The sequence below is a fragment of the Entelurus aequoreus genome, linkage group LG03 (genome assembly GCF_033978785.1).
Source record: "Entelurus aequoreus isolate RoL-2023_Sb linkage group LG03, RoL_Eaeq_v1.1, whole genome shotgun sequence".
In the NCBI taxonomy this organism is placed as follows: domain Eukaryota; kingdom Metazoa; phylum Chordata; class Actinopteri; order Syngnathiformes; family Syngnathidae; genus Entelurus; species Entelurus aequoreus.
Window position 1 is genome coordinate 77932031 of NC_084733.1, and position 23095 is coordinate 77955125.

Sequence of the window (23095 nt, forward strand, 5' to 3'; positions counted from 1 at the left end):
TTAATAATCCATCCGAGATATACTAGCCATCTACAAAATGGGCAATGTGCAAATAATAAGAGGACGGGGGCGGCGTAAGTAAAGAGTCTCCAAACACGAGTACAGTCTCCAATAACACCAGAAAAAATGCTAGATTTGTTGCTCGTTGTTTTGTAATAAAGAAAAAGTCACCAAAGGGATTGGAGAAGTCTCTAAAAACTCAACAAAGTACATTGTAAAAAAATAAGCCGCAACAATTGAAAAATAAAGCACAACGATATAAAAAATATATGTTAATACTAATGAATAAAAACAGATTTGTTTTTAAATGTATGTATAACTTTCTTTTGCCTTTTTTAAAGAAAATATATGCATCATAGTCGATTATGCAAATTATATGATGATGTCATATTGACCACACCCCTACCATCACAGGTATATTGGCAATCTAGGGGAAACCCTGGATTTAGATCATTTAGAAATGAGATCTCGTGTTTGTTTGAATTGGTGTTTTTTTGTATTTTTTTTGCATTATACATTTTCACCCTCTGGCCTACACGTGAGATACAAATGCACAATCTAGCGAAAAGGCACACACAATGTTCGTTAGACTCTGGCTATTTGCTAGTATGTTTATCTTCCTGTGAACTTTACTTTGCCTGGACTTGTTCAATAACACCCCGCACTGTTTGTTTTGTATGACAAGCTCTGCATGCTAACGCACAACTACCTCTGTTATTGGTCAGGTGCATAGACGCTGTTGGTCTTAGTCTACTATTACACACACACACACACACACGAACACACACACACACACACACACACACACACACACTGTACATGACGTATGTTGGCCTCTCTGCCAGTCGCCCACTATCCCTCACCGACTCTCAACAGGGGGTTCTTCTTCTCCTGGAGGAGGAGGGATGGAAATTGTGTGCATGGCCGGCATCACAGAGGGAATAGAGGGGGCAGAAAGAAACACGATCACACTCAGGAGTGAAAGAGGGTTCGTTCCCAGCAGCCTTTCGAAAAACACAACTTCCTGACACGGGCGACAAAGACTTGGTGAGAAGCAAGGGAGCCAAACAACAAGAAAGTGCTGAAAGTGCATGACAGTGTTGTTGCGCCAACACAGTAAACTAACTGCACTGTTTATTTATACTTTCTTAATTTTTTTTTTAATATAACGCCAGATGACAACAGATGTAATTTAAGGATACAGTTCACGTAGGACCAGTCTAACAAATGAAATACCTTTGTCTTATTTGCTTTGGTTACACGAAAGAATGTCATTTCTGTGTCAACAGCGATTGCGATACTCTAGAGAAGCGATCGCATTACAGTCGGCTTTGATGTGTGTGCCCCTCCACCCCCCCAAAAAAGAAGCTGCAAACTTAGAGGAAACACTGAACATGATTAGCTGCTAGTGCTAACAATTTGGGATGCATGATTTAGAGAAAAAATCTAATGCCATATGAATCTCCAAAATTGTGATTAGATTTGCGTTTTTTATATTTTATCCATATAAATATGCATAAAACTGCAAGAATAACGAGTGAAGAAAGGCATGTTACTTTTCGATTGTCAATCCACATATTCTTGTCTAAATGTGCCACACATTACAACCAAATGCAATAATTTACTTTAAAAATATTTGGGCTTTATGCAGACAGACCCAGAGCTTTTGTCTACATCATGTTCTTAAACCGAAGAAATAATGAATACAAACTATACAGTGTAACATTATAATGTAATGTAATCATAACACATAATAATAATAATGCAATTAACCATTTAAAAGGATATACACTTGTATTTGTCATTATTGTTGAACTGTTGACTATTGTAGTGTAGTTGGAAGGTAAATAACTTGTAATCCTAAATAAACAAACCCAAAAAGAAAATGGACTAATTTCCATTAGCAAACATTTAACTTAAATAAATATTAAACATCTTAAAGTGCATTTTAAGTGCATTTGTCTCTTTGTTTGTTGCCGTCACTTGATCACAGCATTCTCGCTAGTTCGTCCGTGTTGATGGGCTCATATTGCCCATCCGTTTTAAGTTGAAATATTTGGCTCTGTCATCACATTTTTTTACTCCTTTATCGAACTTCTCATTAGCGAGCCGCAAGTAGGGAGGTTCTGTCTCGCGGTCTTGCTCTCCGCCGACCGAGACAAAGATTGTGGATGACTGAAAAGAGATCTCGCTTCAAATCGGGCTTGCCGGGTGGCAATCTGACCTTCTGACCTTCGACAAAGGTCAGAAGAAGAAGAAGGAGGAGGAGAAGCAAACATGGCGACAGGAGATTGTGTCTCCTCATCGTTGGGCTGGTGAGTGCTTCTCGGTGGACTGGAATCTGGGTTTTTAGCCTCCGAAATACTTGGCTCCAGTTGGGGCGGGTGGGCCTGCCCCAAAAGCTACGGCTTCAACGCCGCTCGCCTCGCCAGCCTTCCAGAGGAGGTGATCCAGTCGGGGCACAGAAAGACCAGAGAGTTCTGAGAAGAACACCATCAGCCTCAGACTCTTCAAGAACTGCGTTCAGTTTATCCCTACAGTTAAATAAAGACACTCCGGTGCTGAGAGCGATGGATAGAGTGAGACCTCTTTCTCAAGCGAGAGACTAAGAAAACAAAAATACAACTTAATTTTCATTTATTGTTCGATTGATTGAAATATTGACTATCGGCCCTGGCTTTGTCACGTCAAAACTTTTTCTAACGAGCAAGTGGTGTTTGTTACTAACGTACTGGCTGCCTCTATTGCTGCGCACAAAAACATGCTGTTTCCTTAAATGCTTTTAAGGACGTGAGGTTCAGCAATTCTGATTGGCGAACATGTCTGTAACTCAAATGCTGGTGAAAAAAACCCCCTTAGCCTTCTGCGGTTATTTTTCCCACTAATTAAAACTTCAATGTCGAATGTTGATGTTGAATAATCGTGCAGCCCAACTAACAATTAAGGCTGGGCAATAATACAATGTTAATATTAGGGATGCAACAGTCTCAAATCTCACGGTACGAGATTAACACCGTATTAGGGCCATGGTACGATATTATTGTGGTACATGTCAGAAAAAAAAAAGCTTGTTAAAAATGCCATTGTGTGTAAAATGAGGTGTCAGGAATGTTTAGGATATACACACTTACTGTACATATTACATATAATTTACTACAAGCAAGTATTACTAAGTGCAAATAATCGTGCAAGAATAAACTTACATTTGATGTCTTTAATGTGACATCCAGTGTAACAAGTGCAAAACAATAATGTTTAGTTTAGTGTCTTTCAACTTTACATTATGGGATGCAGTGTCCTCGACAGTGGTCATTTTTTTTTATATCAGTCTGGAAAATGTTGTTTCCAAGAAAGGTAAACTAACAATTTAACAATTAATAATGTAAATACCTCACAAACTGATGTTTGGCTTTGCTGGCTTTAAATATGTTTTCAGTGTGACTGTTTGAGCCCTGCCCTGCCTTGCACCCGAGTGCAGCTGGAATAGGCTCCAGCCCCCCAACAAAATAGATGGATTTATGGAGGATGGATCAAGTAGCTTTTTAGCTTACTCGTATTTCCCGCGTTGAACATTTTTTTGGGGGTGATTTCCCGCCGTGCGGTGCGACGAGACCGGCTGAAACGAAAGTGGCGCGCTTCGCTTTGCAGAACGCAGACTTTCTTACCTCCGCCAAAGAGGTAATGTTTTGTCCTGGGATTGTCTGTTTGTTAGCAACATAACTCAAACAGTTATGGACAATTTAATGTCCAAAAAACAATTCCTTGTATCTACGACGATTACAAACACATTTCACTTCCTGCTTAAGGCGTTCCACGGCTCCCACCTTGCTGGTCCCGCGCTGCCCAGTGGCTTCTCGGCGATGTAGTTTACTCACACACCCGGCCAACACTAAAACGCCAGAAAAAAACTACACTCACCAAGTTTTTGTTTGATACGTCACGTGTCACGGTATTATTGAGAACTTTTTTAAACCAAAGTGCTGCGGTATTTATGATACCATGACATCCCTAGTCAATATACAACATGTCGCAATAGACACGTAATCGATATCAATAAAAAATGTGTTGGATTAAATGTTCCATTATTTTTACTTCTTCTTGGTCAGAAGAAACCGGAAGTTGCAAAGCAATTTTGGTTGCATAAACAAAGGCAAACGCTCTCTGGTAACTGAGCAACACAGGAAGTGATCACTGATCAGTAGGAGTGACACGCTAACAGCCAATCAGGTAACAGTATCAGTTATCAAGTTTGGTTGCACCATGTTGTTGTCTCGCGGTTAATTATTTGCATGGAGTGAGAAGAGACAGTAAAATTTAAGAAATTGTGGATAAAAGACGAAAAGTCACCTGGACACAATGGTAGTTTTTGGGGTTTAAAAAAAAACAAAAAACAGGACCGTAGTCAGACTATTGTGTTCCGATTCAAGGCGCTCATACCCACCAAGACCGGCAATACCACACCACCTTAGCCGCACTCACCCATTAGAGCATAGCTGTATCTTTCTGGCACTAAACCTGTAGAAAAACGTTCTCAAGTTTCTCTATGTTTACATTTTCACACTTTGCACTATTTTGTTACACTGTATTAAGCATTTCTTACATATTCCTTATTTTTGCACCTTCATTTTAAGATGTTATTGTAAAGTGTGATTTTAAAATTTTGTTTACATTGAGTGTTTTCCATGCATGTGTTGACATTTCCTTTCCTTTCTTGATAGCTGAGGGGATTATAATCAGAGGAAGGTTACATTTGAAATAACAATTTTTACATTTACCGCATTTTTCGGAGTATAAGTCGCTCCGGAGTATAAGTCGCACCGGCCGAAAATGCATAATAATGAAGGAAAAAAACATATATAAGTCGCACTGGAGTATAAGTCGCATTTTTTGGGGAAATTTATTTGATAAAATCCGACACCAAGAATAGAAATTTGAAAGGCAATTTAAAATAAAGAATAGTGAACAACAGGCTGAATAAGTGTACGTTATATGACGCATAAATAACCAACTGAGAACGTGCCTGGTATGTTAACTTAACATATTATGGTAAGAGTCATTCAAATAACTATAACATATAGAACATGCTATACGTTTACCAAACAATCTGTCACTCCTAACCGCTAAATCTGATGAAATCTTATACGTCTAGTCTCTTACGTGAATGAGCTAAATAATATTATTTGATATTTTACGGTAATGTGTTAATAATTTCACACATAAGTCGCTCCTGAATATAAGTCGCACCCCCGGCCAAACTATGAAAAAAACTGTGACTTATAGTCCGAAAAATACGGTAATAAATTTTTCTTTTGGTCCTTATTTATGATGGGTCATAAAAAAATAATTGTCGATATTGACCGATATAATACATTAATATTGTGGTACAGTTTTCAGGCATATTGCCCAGCCCTAGTAACAGCACAACATGAAAGTTGTTCAGGCTGGTCCACCAACATTAGAAACTTTTAAAACCGAAGCATCGGGGGTGAGCAGTGTAATGAAAGAGATGTTAGCAAAGTTAGTGTTGCTTCAAAGCTTGCTAAGCTGTCATTGCCAGTCTTTCCAAACAGTTTTATCACTTCATGCTCACGCAGGAAAGCGGACACGTCAACGTCAGCGTGTTTGAGGGTAAAAACCTGGAAAGCGGCTGAATGTGTGCGGTGGCAAGTGCGATGATGATGGTATCAGGAGGCCACGACAAAGAGGCTTATTCTAAATCAGCTTACATAATGTCAGGAGTGTGGACTTGTAGCCCGGCAATTGAAGATATCAACAAGGCTACTGCAAAACTTGGCTGGAATATTCCCGTGATTTCAAAGTGTGTCTTTTGAGGATTCAAGGAACTTTATTGTCACACCAGCACACATGAGACACATACGATGGCATAAAATTTGGTACCCTAATGAGTAGGCCTGGGCCGATATTCGATAATTAAATTAACCGACGATAAATGAAAATTAAAGTCTGTAAAGTTTTCAGGCGTCGATAAATGACGTGTATGCTTCAAAAGCATTTGCTCTTTTCGGACATTTGTACCATAGCAGAATGAAAAGAAGGGGTGAGTTATCTTGTCCTCATTAGATGTCTTTAAATCTTTGTGCAGTGGCGCGGGGCCGTTGGCCCGCTAGCATCACGCATTGCAACTAGTTAGCATGTAGCAGCTAACAAAGACTAAATGATCACAAAAACAAATGCCACCGCACCAACGTGGGAATATTTCAGTTTAAACCTTTCTAAAAGATGAGGCTATCAAAACTAGTTAGCCGAATGTGCGCGACTATAACAAACCTGCACGCCCACATGAAACACACTCGACAGTCCACACTCACCTCGCGTTTGGTGAACAAGCCAGGTCAGTGTAAACAAAACAGTGCAAAATGGTGTGCGCTCACAGAAAGTGTGGTTAAATACATCACCAAAGACGTGCTGCCATACAATACTGTTATAAAACGATCATTTTTTAAAAGTGCTGCCATGTTGTCATGTTATGTCGGTGTTCCTCACACGGAATTTGCCAAACTTAATTTAGTTTTGCACATGAGCTGTTAATACATCTGTTTAAACTGTAGCGTTTATATTGTTACTTTGCAATTTGTTTAAGAAGGTCCTAACTTCATTGTCACTTAAAGGGGAACTGCACTGTTTTTGGAATTTTGCCTATCATTCACAGTCATTATGAGAGACAAGAAGACAAAAGGGTTTTGCTTTTTTTGCTTTCTAACATGTCAACATCGTCTCGTTCTCAGTGGCTAGCAATGCAGCTAATGGAAGCAATCAATTATACCACTAAATCACTTTAAAAAGGCATTGTAAAGCCGCCACCAATATCTCATTTACGTTCCGTAATCTGTATATTAATTGTTATTGTAAGAGCGAACACAGAGGAACTATTTTTCTAGCGTAACACATCGGCATGCTTCGTTATTAGCCGTAAAATCTAACTACGGCAAGAGATAAGCTAGCTTCTACGTCAACACGAAGCGCGTTTGAGTTTGTAATGCACAACACAACGCGATAAGACACTGGTCTGTACTGAGTGAAAAACATGAACAGTAGAATAACTAGAAAAATAGAATAGTTATCCTGTTTTGCAATGTAAAATCAATTAAATGCTTGCCCTATTCCTTTTTAATCTTCAAAACGCAGTATTTCGGTTCAGAAAATGTTCACTTTGATTGCACAATCCTTCGAATTGCAACAAATGCGCCAGGATTGAGACCTAATTAAATTGGAGCCATGTTTAATTCTGTAAGCACTGGTGACATCATGTCATCCTGTCATCCTGTCTGCTTACGGGTCAAATTGCGTCCGAAATGACATGAAATGGAAACACAATAGAAAAATATTACAATAAGAATAAAAATAAAAAGCAACAATGAGAATAAAAATATAACAGTGAAATCAGAATATAACAAGAGAAACTAGGCAGTAGTGACCATGTTATGAAAAAGTATTGCACTGTTATTGTTATGCATCCCCTGTCATCCATGTACCCCCCCTCCCCCCAGAGAGGAGTTGTACAGTCTAATGGCGTGTGGGACAGAGGAGTTTTTTAGTCTATTAGTCCTGCACTTGGGATGAAGCAGTCCAGCACTGAACAGGCTCCTCTGGCTACTGATAACGGTATGCAGAGGGTGATTGGCATCATCCAGGATGCTCACTAGTTTTTCCACAGTCCTCTTCTCTGCCACCGTTAGTGTACCATGCCTGAGTGAGTATCTGTGTGTTTGCACTACTGTAGACTGTTGGCCACCAACCTTTTGAGAGGTTTACGATCCCTATTGGTCTTGGCTGAGAACCAAAGGTAAGGTATGGCCCACTTGTGACCCTTTATTGTAGTTTCACGTGTGTGGCGGCTGTGTGAGCAACCACAACTCTGTTTGGTTTGTTGGCTTCCTGTGGGGTGGTGGTTGAGAGGAGAAGAGAGAGAGCGCTGTCACGGCCGGAGATGATCGATGCTTTGCAACTCATAACAGTCGGCAGCAGTTCAATTATTTTTTTCTGGATGTGCGTGTTGTGCGGTGTACGCTGATGCCTTGGCATGGGAACTTTGTCTTTTTTGGGGGGACTGCCTTTGGGAAGAGTGCCTGGAGAGTGTGTTCAGGGGTTAAATTGCAGGGCTGTTGGTTGGTCTCTAGGAGGGAAAGGCACTGATATAATGATTTATTTTTCTTAATATTTTCTGTAGCTAGCGGTATAGTCCCAAAAATCACCTGGTTTGCCACCCCTGCTCTACTAAAACCTGCTTCAGGTGCAAAGTGGGCCCAAGTGTGCTCTTAGTATTTACATTTTTAAACCTGTTATACCTCCAACTTGTCTACTAACATCAGGATACAATGTTTTATTTCACACACTTTGGCCTCAGACTTGTCCTGTAGACTTTGAACTGTGAGTGTAAATAAGTAACTAACCCCGCCTCTCGTCTGGTACCAAGCACGATGAAAAAGGTGGATCATTAATAGACGTGAGCAGCATGAATGCTTTTGTTTATTGTTTGTGAATGACTTACAATGATCAGAAATATTTAGTACAAGAATATGTAGGTAATATACAGTAGGAAGTCATAGCAATACTTACAAATGATTTGAGATTGGCTGATACTGGTCACATGTATGACTATGAACTGTACATTTTAATCACAGTTAATTTCAGAAAAAAACCCAAGGTGGCAGTGTAACAATATCAAGAAAATATTCAAAGTAGTTTATTCTCTTTATTACATACGATTGTTTGAGCAAAACAAAGTCAATCGTACACAATAAACAAAAGTAATAAGTACTATCTACTGCTCATTGAAATCTTTTGGTTTTTCCACTAAAAATCCTCCTGTGTCCTCCTGTCAATTAGTCCCTGAATTTGTAAACATTAACAAAACGGACATTTTTTTCTGTGCAAATAAAAATATTGATCTATTGACCTCAGAAAAACACTTTGCTCTCCAAGCACCACCATAATGACCAACATTAAAATACGGTAGCGTTGTAGGCCTAAGTATCCTTTAAAAACAAGGCACAGGTTTTATTTAACAAGTATATTTATTTGTTTTTGGCCACTGTAACATTACACACAGTTTGAACAGTAACACTGTGTTTGAATGTAGGAAAATCAAAAACTGTATTTGAATCCAGTGAATCTTTGGCTTACCACTAAATAGAGCCTGTGTACCACAGTTATACATGTACCACAGTTTGAGAATCACTGCTTTAGTATTTGTCATATACTGATACGACCCTTGTTATCAACATTAGCAATACGGTATATGGATCAATCTGCCATCTTGTTAAGTGTACGCCTCACTGCTGCACATCAACAGTTTTATTATCCTCCCTTAGACTCTTATTAATCTACTTGTTAATTTCCTGTTCATATCTGATTACTTTCTGCTGTATTACGCTTCCGTCTACACATCTTAAACTTTACTGAGCACTTATGTCTTCCGTTTATTCATGCCAGTTTAGCGGCTAACCTAGCGATTAGCATGTCTGTTCCTGGCTTGCTCTCGTTTTGTAACATGCCTTGCCTTCCAGTCCTCCTTTGATAATATTAGTTGTAAATACAGCTGAGTTTTGGCAAGGACTTCACAATACGATACATATCACGGTACTTGAGGCACAATACGATACAGAATTATGGTATATTGCGATAGTAGTTCACCGATAAATGTAAAAATTTTTGTATATGTGCACTAGGTCAAGGGTTCTTGACATTTTTTTTACCTCTGGGCCCAACTTTATTTTATTTTTCATTTCATTAACACTAAATTAATAACCTTACTCTTGTTTTAATCATATTTAATACTTGTATTTAACATACCGTATTTTCCGGAGTATAGAAGCTGCACCCACTAAATTTGAGAAGAAAACGCAGATGTATGCGTTGTGAAATAAGTTGTTTACACAGAAATATTCTGATTCTGTAAATGTTTATTTACATACCTTAATTGTTTCCAAACGGTGTCTGTTACACGGATGATCAAACAAAACAGAAGTCATCGTCATGGACCCACTAGCTGTGGAAGCTAGCTCTCCAATCAGCTAAACTTACTCAATAACTCCTCAGTGATGTTTTGTAAATTTACTGATGAATTTGTGAAACTGAATCAATACAAAAAGAATGCCAACTTAAATTAATAATTTTAACACAGACACTCGTACATTTTTTTTGCATATTAGCTAATGCTAACAACGCTAGCGTCATAACATTACAATAGCACATACAAATATGCATGAAAACACTCTTACAGACAACACACCTGGCACGGTTTAGTAAGTATTAACAGTTTTAGTTATATTGTAAAACTTACAAACGTTGCTGGAAGTGATGAATGAAGAATCAATATATGTAGTAACGCCATGGAAGGCTAAAAGACACTTTGGTTGGAAAAAAAAAAAGCACTGCCGTTAAATGAAGACACTCTAGCACCTGCAGTAAGCAAACTCGTCTAAAAGATGGCACCATAGCGCAAACAAAACACCCTCTGTTTTTGCTTCAAATTATTTTTATTATAGCCGCCAGCATAAAAAAATCGATAATTTATCCGCTCCGCTTTATAAACTGTAGGGTTATTTCCCACCGCAAATGCAAATAAAGCTTCACCGCTTTAGTCATCATTTTTGCACTAAAGAAACTTCTCTAGGACTGTAGCTCCAGACTTCTTCTGTTTGTTTAGGATTGTCATTACTGCCACAAATGGTGGAAAAGTGTATTACAAAGGAGTATTGCTGCGACCCATACAAACCAGAGCTGTGAAACTGATTTTTTTTGGCGGCCCTCTAGTGGGCGATCTATGGTTAAGAAACACTGCACTAGGTGACGGTAATAATTCATAAGTTATATAGCAATTGTACAGAAAGTGGATCAAGTTTCTTTCCGCCTAAATGTAAAAAAATGCCCTCTACTTTTTAACTGTCCACTTTTTGTACTACTTTTTTCACCAATAATCTTGCACAGCGAGGTGGCAATACATGAGTACTAACTTATTGGAGCTTATGGTTAGCTAGTAGACAGCCAGGGTACCCCCAAAAAAATGCATCAGCCAGGGGAGGATCTGTTTTTGTGATCGACATTGAAACCCAGCAGGCACAAGACATTGATACAATGTTTATTATACATACATGTCCTTTAAACTGACTTTCAAACAACGTTGCAAAATAGTTGCATTTGTAAATTGAGACAAAGTTAATGTCCAACGTTGGATCCACGTTGTTGTTGGGAAATGACCAAATTTCAATGGTCAAATCAACGTCGTCAAAAAGCATGTTGTTTCAGCGTTGTATTTGTGTTGTAGAATATTGGTTTGGAAATGACAAAATTTCAATGGTCAAATCAACGTCACAACCTGACATTGATTAAGCGTTGTCAAAAAGCATTTTGTTTCAATGTTGTAGTTGTGTTGTAGAATATTTGTTGGGAAATGACCCAAATTTCAATGGTCAAATCAACGTCACAACCTGACATTAAACAAAAGTCGTCAAAAAGCATGTCGTTCAACGTTGTATTTGTGTTGTAGAATATTGGTTGGGAAATGACAAAATTTAAATGGTCAAATCAACGTCAGAACCCAACATTGATTAAACGTCGTCAAAAAGCATGTTGTTTCAACGTTATGTTTGAGTTGCACAACGTTGTTTTAATGCCTGCTGGGAAGGCGTCACTCTGCATTGGCCGATCACATACTTTTTCACGGAAATCGACTGATACCGATCTCTAGCTACATTTTAACTATTATACAAACATAAATGTAAAAAGAAGTGAAGAAGTGTTAATAGTAGTATACGGCAAAACAAAGACAGTCTAAATTCCACTTTGTACGGAGGTTTGCCGTCCATGTGTAAGCCATTTTGTCACCACTGGATGTCGCTACATTTTTTATACTCACAGGTTGCGAGAAACTTTTAGTGTGTGAATTTATTTAGCCATATCGGGAATACAAATCCTCTATGAAACGCTTGAAGACATATATGATTTAAAGCTTCAGTCATGCATAGACATCGAGCGATGATGAGTCACAGTTTATGGCTGACTCACTGTGTTCATGCTGAAAGCTCACAGCATCCCTGTCTAGTGATTTATCGACAGCACTATCCGTGTGTGTGTGTGTGTGTGTGTGTGTGTGTGTGCGTGCGAGCTGCTGTGTTGGAACAGGACATATTCTTTTCATTGGATCATAATGGCGAACAAACCGAGATGAAAGAGAGCGTCTCGACCTAAAAAGGCGCCTTTCTAATGTCTCTCCACTTAGTGAACTTGAACTTTAGGAGATGATGTCTTTGAACACGCCTTTAACGCCCACAGTCCAATCGAAGATTTGTGTAATATTGCTCTGTACGCTTGCTGTGTGTTAGTAAAGCATCACTGCTGTTTTGCAGATGCCAAAGTTTAGGTCTGGCTTGAGTGCGAAGCAGGGATGCGCGTGTGGCGCCTCGTCTTGCCGCCGAGGCTCCAGACACTCACGTGCGTCTTGCTTACGGTTGTTTAAAGTTTTTCAGTGATCACATTTTCTGCGCATCACTTGTCAATAGCGTTTAAATAATATGCTAAATATCATCCAATGCAATATATTACTTTAATATGTTTCCACCTAGGGCTGGGCCATATGGCCTTTTATTAATATCAATATTTTTAGGCCATGTCACGATACACGATATATATCTCGATATTTTGCCTTAGCCTTGAATTAACACTTGATGCATATAATAACAGCAGTATGATGATTCTATGTGTCTACATTAAAACATTCTTCTTCATACTGCATTAATATGTGCTCATTTTAAACTTTCATGCAGAGAGGGAAATAACAACTAAGTCAATTTACCAAAACTGTATTTATTAAACAGTTATCTAGCAGTGGCACAAACATTCATGTACATTCCAAAACAAAAAGTGCAAGATTGTCAGAGACATTTTAAAACAAGCTATTAGTGCACTTTTGTGCATGATGTCACTAAGATGACATATCAAAACAACACTAAATTAAAGTGCACTTTTTGTACAGAACGCCACTACAATAGTTTAAAACATATAAAGCACACTTTTGTGCATGATGTCACACAAGATATTTCAATAACTGTCAAATAAAAATGAGCTGCATAATAGGAAATCAAACAGTGTATGTCCTTCGCTATGTGATAGGTTACTGCGGACGTTATCTCCTTCTGTTTTAGACTATTTTTTTATACGGTGTACATGTGGAAATGGTTGCTTGGGCATTTTGTTGGCTGTGGCACCGGCCGGGGATGTTGACATGCAGAGTTTCAAGCACTCTTCATTCTCTAGCGGGTGACTTTTCAACTTGTGCTACACATTAGCATTGCTGCTACTTTTTGTAGCAACGCTTTTGCCGCATACTTGTAAAACATCTTCCCACTTGATGCCAAACCACCGCCAGGCGATGGACCCCGTGCTGCTTTTCTTGGGATCTAATTCTTCCTTCATTTGTTACCAGATTCGCACCTTCTTTCTCTTGTATTACCACTCGCACCGCTCCGTTAGCACCACTGCTAACGTTACCCGTGTCGCTACCTCTCTGCTCGGCGAGGGCGTGTGACGTTGCACGCGGGACAATATGTGACGTATGTAAGAAGGTGCGCTTGTTTTAACTCTCTGTGAGAAGCAGACAAGAAAGAGTGAGAAACGCCTGTAGTGTAATGCCCGCAGCTAAAAGCAACTGCGTGAAGACGTATACTCGAATATCACGATATAGTCATTTTCTATATCGCACAAATATATCACCAAACCCGCGATATATCGAGTATATCGATATATCGCCCAGCCCTATTTCCACCTAAAAAACCCAAATTTTTAAGGTTTCGCGACTTCAATTCAGCTGTGGCGCCACGCCACGATCAGATGCATATAGGGGAAACCCTGTATATATGTATGTATACATATATAGTTGTATATATATGTATACATATATAAACCCTAACATCAATTTTTTTTAAATGTCTTACATTACGATCATGCTTTGTCAGAGATGTTTTATAATGCTATTCTGTGACATTTGCGCCTAAACAAATGTTAGTACATAAGTTTAGGAATATGGGGGCGGGGGAGGGATTTTTCAGGCTCGCTGAAATATTGTGTAAATTATTTTATAACATGTTCTGGTCGAGTCCTCAATTACATAATGATTAGCAGGCTCAATATTACTCTTTATTAATTGAGAAGGTTAAAACATTTTCATGCAGCAATATAAAGCTACCCCCCTGAAAATTATCTGTCTAGGGTACACTTATTGATGATGAAAAAATTATACCTATCTGCGATTAATCGCGAATAATTTTGAGTTAACTATGAAACAATGCAATTGTGTTTAAATATTTAAATAGTTTGACAGCTTTATATATGTAGATACCAATCGAGCCACGCTGCCCCAAGTTAAGGTCCTTTAAGTATTTATTTAAGGCCTCAAATAACATCAGGTTACAGAGAAGCAAGTCTACGCTGCTAACTGAAAGAAAAGAGAAAGTGAGAGAGAGAGACATATACACTTTCAGACCCTTTCGAAGGTGAAGGGTTGAGGCTAATTGGCCTGTTTTAAAGTTAAGTAAAAGTACCAATGATTGTCACACCCACACTAGGTTTTTCGGAGGGAGGATACGCAAAAGACAGACTCTGATTGTGATATTAGCAAAAACAGGAATGATTTGGCAAAACCATAGCAAAGGCAGCAATACAGCATCAATCACAAGAGAAATCCATTTGGAGAGTAACCTTTGACCAAAAGACAAATGCAACATAAATTGCAGTCCTTGCCTTATATTTTTGGAAGGTGTTGGACGGGTGTGGGAACCTGAGCAGGGCCAGAAGAATGCAGCAGGGGGATATAAAAGTGTCTTATATTTTTGTCAGACAACCGGACCAGGCAGTTAAGGTGAAGCAATACAACATATGGCACATAAAAATGTTGTTAGACAAGATAAATCTGAAATATTAATTTTACAATAACAATAGACATTTTTATGTCGTACTTGGATATATATCGTAATATCGCAGAGCATTAATTACTGTTGCGTTAGTGAATGTGTGTTTGGTACGTTCTTTTTTTAGTGAAACAAACCGCCAATTTGTGTACTTTTTTCACGGTTCTTAGCTCTGCTTTTAAGTTAGAATGAGGCTAATTAGTGAGAAATTAAGCAACAATCCTACTTTTTAAAAAGGCTTTTTTGTACCGATGAAACCAACTCTTTCAGGTGTTTCCAGTTTGTGTCTTTGAAGTTTGCCTGAAAAGAAAAGGTTCTGAATAGTTAACCCTGCCCCTCGGGCTACAGAATGAATCGTCAGAATCTCACAGAGGATCTGAATTCAGCTCACATCTGTCAGGATGACTCTTGGCTCTTCAAGACGCTCACTGCGAGTGCTAGAATTGGGTTCTCATACAGTCAGGAAAATAAGTACAGTCAAGAGCCAAAAATGATTCATACCTCCGTCATTTTGTACTTGAAGTTACTTTTATTCAACTAGCAAGTTTTTCCCTGATTGGAAATGTCACAGGCTCTCCCAGAAGATTATACGACAATGTACAAGAGGGATCATTGTGGGGGAAAAATATTCTTAGCTTTTATTTATATTTGAAAAGAAACAAGAAACTTCCACAAGGAACTACAAGTACACCCTGACAAGTACTACAACTACAATACCATACATGTATTGATATAAACTATCAAAATACACTACTACAAGAAACTACTAGTACTACAAATACAAAAAAATACTACTAGAAACTAAAAGTACAAGAAACTACAGGTACTACAACTACAATAATATAAGTATACTGCTACAATAAACTATCAATATTCTACAAGAAACTTAAATACACTACTACTAGAAATTAAAAGTTCTACAAACACAAAAAAATACTACTAAAAACTACAAGTACAAGAAACTACAAGCACTACCACTACAATAACATACAAGTATACTACTACAAGAACATTTCAATATTAATTCTACAAGAAACTTAAATACACTACTATTGGAAACTACAAGTGCTACAAATACAAGAAACTACAAAAAAATACTACTCGAAACTACAAGTACAAGAAACTACAAGTACTACAACAAGGAATGGGTAACCAATCTGGTATTTTTTCGGCAACGACCAAATCCCGCCGGTTTTATTGCGATTCACGTCAAATCCAACGGTGCCATGTTACAGTACCTGGGTTGCGCGTGAGGTCGCGCCCGGTTGCCGACTCAGCCGGCTGTTCGCACTTCGGCACTTGGCGATCACTCCAGCAGCACTGAGAGCGAAGTCAGCCAAACTACTTCCTGGTTGCAATTTTTATTGCCAATGAAGAAATTGACTCAAAAAATGCTATGTTGTAAGGCTCCACTTTTCCAAAAATGCGCTTGCTCGATGCTAATATACATTGGCTTTGCTATTGACATGCTACTGATTAGCATTAGCGCTTTTACATGGCAATTTCAACACTTTGAAATTAGTTAATAAACTACAGCTAAGATGCATGTTACAATCAAACAGCTGGTGCATAATAAGTACAACACTTACAGTATAAACACTTGTTAGGGTGCAACAAAAGACTAGACAGCAAAGGCTGAACTGACTAGCCAACACACCATAAACTATACACTACTGCCATCTAACATCTTGGACTTGCAACTGTAATTGAGACTCAGAAATATATATAAAAAAAGAAGATATACTGTATCAACTGGACAGCAGTTATCATAATCAGCTCATTTTTAAATGTTGCAATAAAAAATGGTATTCAATCATCAGAAACAATATATATGAACACACACAAAAATACAGCAATTTAGTACTGTTAAATACCGGTATCGATTCCTGGTATCGTATCAGTTCAAATGTGAACAAGTACAAGAAACATCTATGCTTACCAACAAATTATTTATTTCGAATGTTATTTCTAATGGATATTTTTCTTTAAATGTCTCTGTAACAATAAACCTACCATAAAAATGAAATGGTAAGGTGGTAAACTTGCTAAATTACAAAATGCATGAAGTCTTCTAGAGACTGTCTGACCTTTGTGCCGCATTTGGCTTGAAATAAATGTCACTGCTGCACTTCCGTCCATCGAGAGACATCTCTTTCATGCGCAAGTCAAAATGTCAACAGAATTGTGCGCATGGCAGGCTGGGAACATCTGTGTCAGCTTACCTGCGAAAAGCTGCAGCATGTCTGCTATTTTGCCTCCAAGCGTTACATTGTTGTTTCAGACCACAGAAGGTTGTCATAAATTCCTACAGTACCTGATAGTTCATCTTAGACTAAGAACACAGCCGCTATCTACTAGTGCTATTTGATGTGCATGTCCTAACTTTGGGGCTATTTTGGAACAAAATCCGAATAAATGTGTGATATATGATATAAATGTGGCTGACAACAGAGCTTTACTACCATCGCTATGTCGCATGTTGCCGACACATTCTACAAGACCGTGTCCTTAACACAACGTAGCATCCTCGCTAGTGAGCACGGCTAATGGGCCTCCACATTGCGGAGCCGCTTCGAAATCGCTTGCTTTCAACATGGGAAGTTGAAAAGTCAGAGCTGAGCTATGAGCGTTCCTGTTCCGATGTCGAAAATCAAAATGGCCACACTCACGAAAGTTAATTTTGTGCTTGCCTTGTCTGAATACAAACAACTAATGAGAAATGCTGCACTCTTTCTGCAACACGGTGAATGAAGAGGAAACACAGACACTATTGTCAGCGATATATAACGTCATCCATCCATCGTATATATGGCTGATTTAGTGCGATAAAAACTAATCAGAAGTGCTGATAATGGATGTTACGGAGGCTTATATTATTGTTTGCATTCAAGGCAGACATCTTTGAAGCCAACTCGGGGGTGGTGACAATGCTCTGCCTCTCCGAGAAGGAAATCCGACCTGGAGGAGCGTTCCAGTTGAAATTCTCGAAACTTTGAAATCAGTACAAATGGAACACACCATATTCCTTGCCTCCCGCCTCCATTGGGGAAAATAAACTAAGTTTCTTACATGTATCAATATCACTGGAGGACTAGAGGACACGGGATAGCTAAAGATGCTACACTAAACGTTGTAGGAGGATGCAAAAAAGCAAAGTTTGCCGCTAAGTTAACGCTCCTAAATGTTGACAAGTGTGGGCGGAACGATACAAATATCGACAGTAACGACACCAATTATATACTGCAGATACTACAGTGGTTAGATCGATATTTTTATTATCACAGCATTTTGTTGTTGTTTTTATATATTGTTTACTAACTCAAGAACCGAAGAATAAGTACTTATGATTTATAACACATACACTACCGTTCAAAAGTTTGGGATCACATTGAAATGTCCTTATTTTTGAAGGAAAAGCACTGTACTTTTCAATGAAGATAACTTTAAACTAGTCTTAACTTTAATGAAATACACTCTATACATTGCTAATGTGGTAAATGACTATTCTAGCTGCAAATGTCTGGTTTTTGGTGCAATATCTACATAGGTGTATAGAGGCCCATTTCCAGCAACTATCACTCCAATGTTCTAATGGTACAATGTGTTTGCTCATTGGCTCAGAAGGCTAATTGATGATTATAAAACCCTTGTGCAATCATGTTCACACATCTGAAAACAGTTTAGCTCGTTACAGAAGCTACAAAACTGACCTTCCTTTGAGCAGATTGAGTTTCTGGAGCATCACATTTGTGGGGTCAATTAAACGCTCAAAATGGCCAGAAAAAGAGAACTTTCATCTGAAACTCGACAGTCTATTCTTGTTCTTAGAAATGAAGGCTATTCCACAAAATTGTTTGGGTGACCCCAAACTTTTGAACGGTAGTGTATGTGTGTATGTATGTGTGTATACATATACATGCATATATACATATATTAACAGTAATTTAGCAAATAGATTAATAATAGTTTTGAGAAAATAATCTAACTGGAAATGAAGCAATATGTTGCCGCACACGTCAGGAAGTAAGTTAGGAGCCTTTGTAGCCTGTTTTTCAATAGTTTTTATCATAATTTTTATATTAAATAATACATCATGATATAGATCGTTGTCGCAGAAGGTTGCAATAAATATGGCAATATATATTTTAGGCCATATTGCCCCTCCCGATGGCACCAAACTGGGTAGAAAACATGATATGGCAAAGACTGACATTTCTGAGCCTCGTGCGAGCAGAAACATTGAGAGCCTGTTTGTCTGGCCCTGCTCTGCGTGGGTGCTGGAACTGGAAGTTGCGGGGGTGTCCATCTGTGTCCAACCCGGAGCAAAGGAGGGCAGACACAATGGACAGATTGAAGGATGCTGATGCGCACGGAGCGAGGGAGAGACAACTAGACGGTTGAAACAATGTTTTCCGCTCAAAGTCAGCCCGCTTGTCGAAGACAATCACCCTTCTGTCAGTGTAAAGGCATGGGCGAGGTCGCCAGGGACGGGCACACCAAAACATTCAGAAGGGGCTTTGGAAGTCATGTCACCAAACGTTAGGAGCAGCAGGACTTTTGCAAAGTTCCGAATAATTTAGGAAAGAGTTAGTTTTTAGGAAGGATGGGGACCTGCTGTAGCAGAGGCCGCAGCCAGGAGGAGGGCGTCCAATCCGTTCCTGTCAAACACCTTCTTGTCCTGCCTAGGACGACTGAGATGGTGTCAAACGTTGACCATCAACTCTGTGACTTGAGGTATGCTGCCTATCATGTCTCTTGTTGTGGTTCAGTAAATTAGACATAATTAAAGGAGAACTGCAATGAAATGTGTCCGTCATTCACAATCCTTATGTGAGACAAGCACACAAATGTTTGTCTTCTTTTATGCATTCTAACTCGTAAATAAACGCTAGCAAAATTCAGCTAACAAGTCAAGTCAACTTTATTGTCAATCAGACCATGCAACAGTACATTACACAGCAGACTGAAATTTCGTTTCTCCCATACTCCAATGTGCGATATTAAAACAAGGTTAAAACAACCTTTTACACACATTAAGCATAAACAAAACAATAGACCAGTGGTTCTCAAACTTTTTTTGTCATCCCCCACTTTGGACAAGGGGGAGTTTTCAAGCCCCACCTGCCCCCATCGCCCCAACAGAACGCTAATGCCAAGCTTAACATTTTCAAATTTATCGAACATCAAGTAACATCAAGTTTTATACATTCAAACTCAATAACATAAAATAAAATCAAGTTCAATAATAAATAAAATAACTGTGCAGCTGTGGTATAACTTGCATCAAGTTCAATATCCAATAAAATAACTTGCATCAATTCAATAATAAATAAAACAAAAGTGTTATAACTTGCATCAAGTTCAATAATAAATCAAATAACTTGCATCAAGTTCAATAATAAATAAAACACAAGTGTTATAACTTGCATCAAGTTCAATAATAAATAAAACAAAAGTGTTATAACTTGCATCAAGTTCAATAATAAATCAAATAAAAGTGTTATAACTTGCATCAAGTTCAATAATAAATAAAACAAAAGTGTTATAACTTGCATCAAGTTCAATAATAAATAAAAAAAAGTGTTATAACTTGCATCAAGTTCAATAATAAATCAAATAAAAGTGTTATAACTTGCATCAAGTTCAATAATAAATCAAATAACTTGCATCAAGTTCAATAATAAATGAAAATAAAAGTGCCACTTTGCAATCTTTGCCAAAATAAGGAGGACAGGGCAAGTGAACATGAGTTTTACAGTACTCCAGCATTAGTGGCTGCAATGAGCCTGTTTTGCACTGCACAGCTTTTCAAATCGGGGTTGCAGGCTTGACACTGCCACTGTTAAAACCTCATTGAATTCGGGGCTGAGCTGCCTTGACGCGAGTGTTTCCCGGTGAATGACACATTGTGTCCAATGCGCATTTGGCGCAACCCTCTTTATTAGAGCCTGCAGCCCGTTTCTTGACTTTGCCATGCGTGCCATCAGAGCAAAAGCCCACACAGTTTTCCCATTTAAGGTCGTGTTCTTTGAGGAAAATGTCCATTATCTTGAACAGCTCATCAGCAGTGGCTCTATTTTTTATGTATTTGCAAAACAGCAAATCCTCGCACAGTGACTTGCCATTCACAAAGCTTCCGCTTAGCCCCGCCCCCATTAGTTACTGTTGCTGTCTGTCAAACTTTCGCTCCTACCTAGAAATGTAAAGCATAGAGGAACAATAAGTAATTTACATTTATCTATATAGCGGATTTCACAGACAGAATCACAAAGTGATTTCCAGTGTGTATAGAAAATGAAAGCATAGTAAAAAAAAAAATCAAAGAATATAATAATAAAAAAATTAAAAAAATCAAAGTGAAATTTCCTCCCGTTCCTCGCGCCCCACCTGTCATGTCTCTATTCCCCACCAGTGGGGCGCGCCCCACACTTTGAGAAACGCTGCAATAGACTAAACATAGGACAGATATTTAACAGATAAACAAATGACAGACAGTGAGCTTACAGCTACCAACCTATCATACTGTTCAAGACTATAGTGAGGATGAGGTAATTACTAGGGATGTCCGATAATAGCTTTTTGCCGATATCCGATATTCAGATATTGACCAAACCCTTAATTACCGATACCGATATCAACCGATACCAACAGATACCATTATATACAGTCGTGGAATTAACACATTATTATGCCTAATTTGGACAACCAGGTATAGTGAAGATAAGGTCCTTTTTAAAAAAAAAAAAAAAAGATAAATAAATTAAAAACATTTTCTTGAATAAAAAAGAAAGTAAAACAATATAAAAACAGTTACATAGAAACTAGTAATTAATGATAATGAGTAAAATGAACTGTTAAAGGTTAGTACTATTAGTGGACCAGCAGCACGCACAATCATGTGTGCTAACGGACTGTATCCCTTGCAGACTGTATTGATATATATTGATACATAATGTAGGAACCAGAATATTAATAACAGAAAGAAACAATCCTTTTGTGTGAATGAATGTAAATGGGGGAGGGAGGTTTTTTGGGTTGGTGTACTAATTGTAAGTGTATCTTGTGTTTTTATGTTGATTTAATTTTTTAAAAAAAATAATAAAAAAAAATACAGATACCGATAATAAAAAAACCGATACTGATAATTTCCGATATAACATTCTAAAGCATTTATCGGCCGATAATATCGGCCTCTAGTAATTACTGTAGTGCAATATGGCAAAGATGCAAAGTGCAGAACAGCAGCATGGAGATGAATAGTTTTGTAAACTTATTTCATTGTCTTTTTCACAGTTCCACAGGTCTTTGTGTGTCTGTGGCGGTTGTGGGGGAATTTGTAATCCAGTTTTCATAAATGAGTTGAGCAGTCTGATGGCTTGTGGGAAAAAGCTATTGCTGAGTCTGGTAGTCTTGCAACGCATACTGCTGTAGTGCTTGCCAGATGGTAGGAGAGTGAACAGTTTGTGTGTGGGGTGGGGAATTAAAAATGGGTTTATTCCGGCTACAAAGCGTTCTAAAAAACATCCATAAATGTTTTATTTACATGCTGTAAGTATATATGTAGTGTAGTAAAAGGCACAGTCATAGTAACATTTTATATTTACGTATTTTGCTCATTTTAAGCATACAGCGGCGTATTAATTTCCCAGACGTATCGCAGCGTTCACTTTTTCCTACAAAAACAACATTATTATTCATGACAGACTTCATGAGTGTCAGCAAAGACTACTTTGGGACAAATGATGATCCAGAACCTTACATTTTTAAACCTGAATATAAAGAGGATGATGTACAAGTTTTAGATGCTGTGACAGTATTGCTAAGTGCTAAAACAAACTATGAACCTAATAAAACAATCACTTACTGTTAGGGGTGTAATGGTACGTGTATTTGTATTGAACCGTTTCGGTACGGGGGTTCCGGTTCGGTTCGGAGGTGTACCGAACGAGTTTCCACACGGACATATTAAGTAGCGTAACGCACGTTGTGTAAACAATGCACACCGAGGCACAACACACGGCATGCTAGCAGCTAACGGGCTACGATAGACTAACCTTACGTCCTCTTTTCACCGGACATGTCCTCTTTTGCGGAGCTGTCAGGGCGGAGTTTCTTAAATGCCTCAAATGTCTTGCATTTTGAGTTAGGGTTGCGTGTATTTTCAATGTACG

General features: G+C 38.4%; 1 protein-coding gene across 7 annotated transcripts in view; it reads left to right on the forward strand.

Moving 5' to 3' along the window:
• LOC133646902 (pleckstrin homology domain-containing family A member 7-like) overlaps nt 1–23095 on the forward strand; it is a 264138-nt gene that overhangs the window by 16258 nt on the left and 224785 nt on the right. Inside the window, exon 1 of one of the 7 annotated variants that reach the window (XM_062042815.1) lies at nt 18751–19658. The exons of the other annotated variants lie outside the window; for them this stretch is intronic. Within the exon in view, the coding sequence (XP_061898799.1) occupies nt 19528–19658 (131 nt within the window). The 5' untranslated portion in view covers nt 18751–19527. Of the gene's footprint in view, nt 1–18750; nt 19659–23095 lie in introns of those variants that run through there. 7 annotated transcript variants of the gene reach the window in all.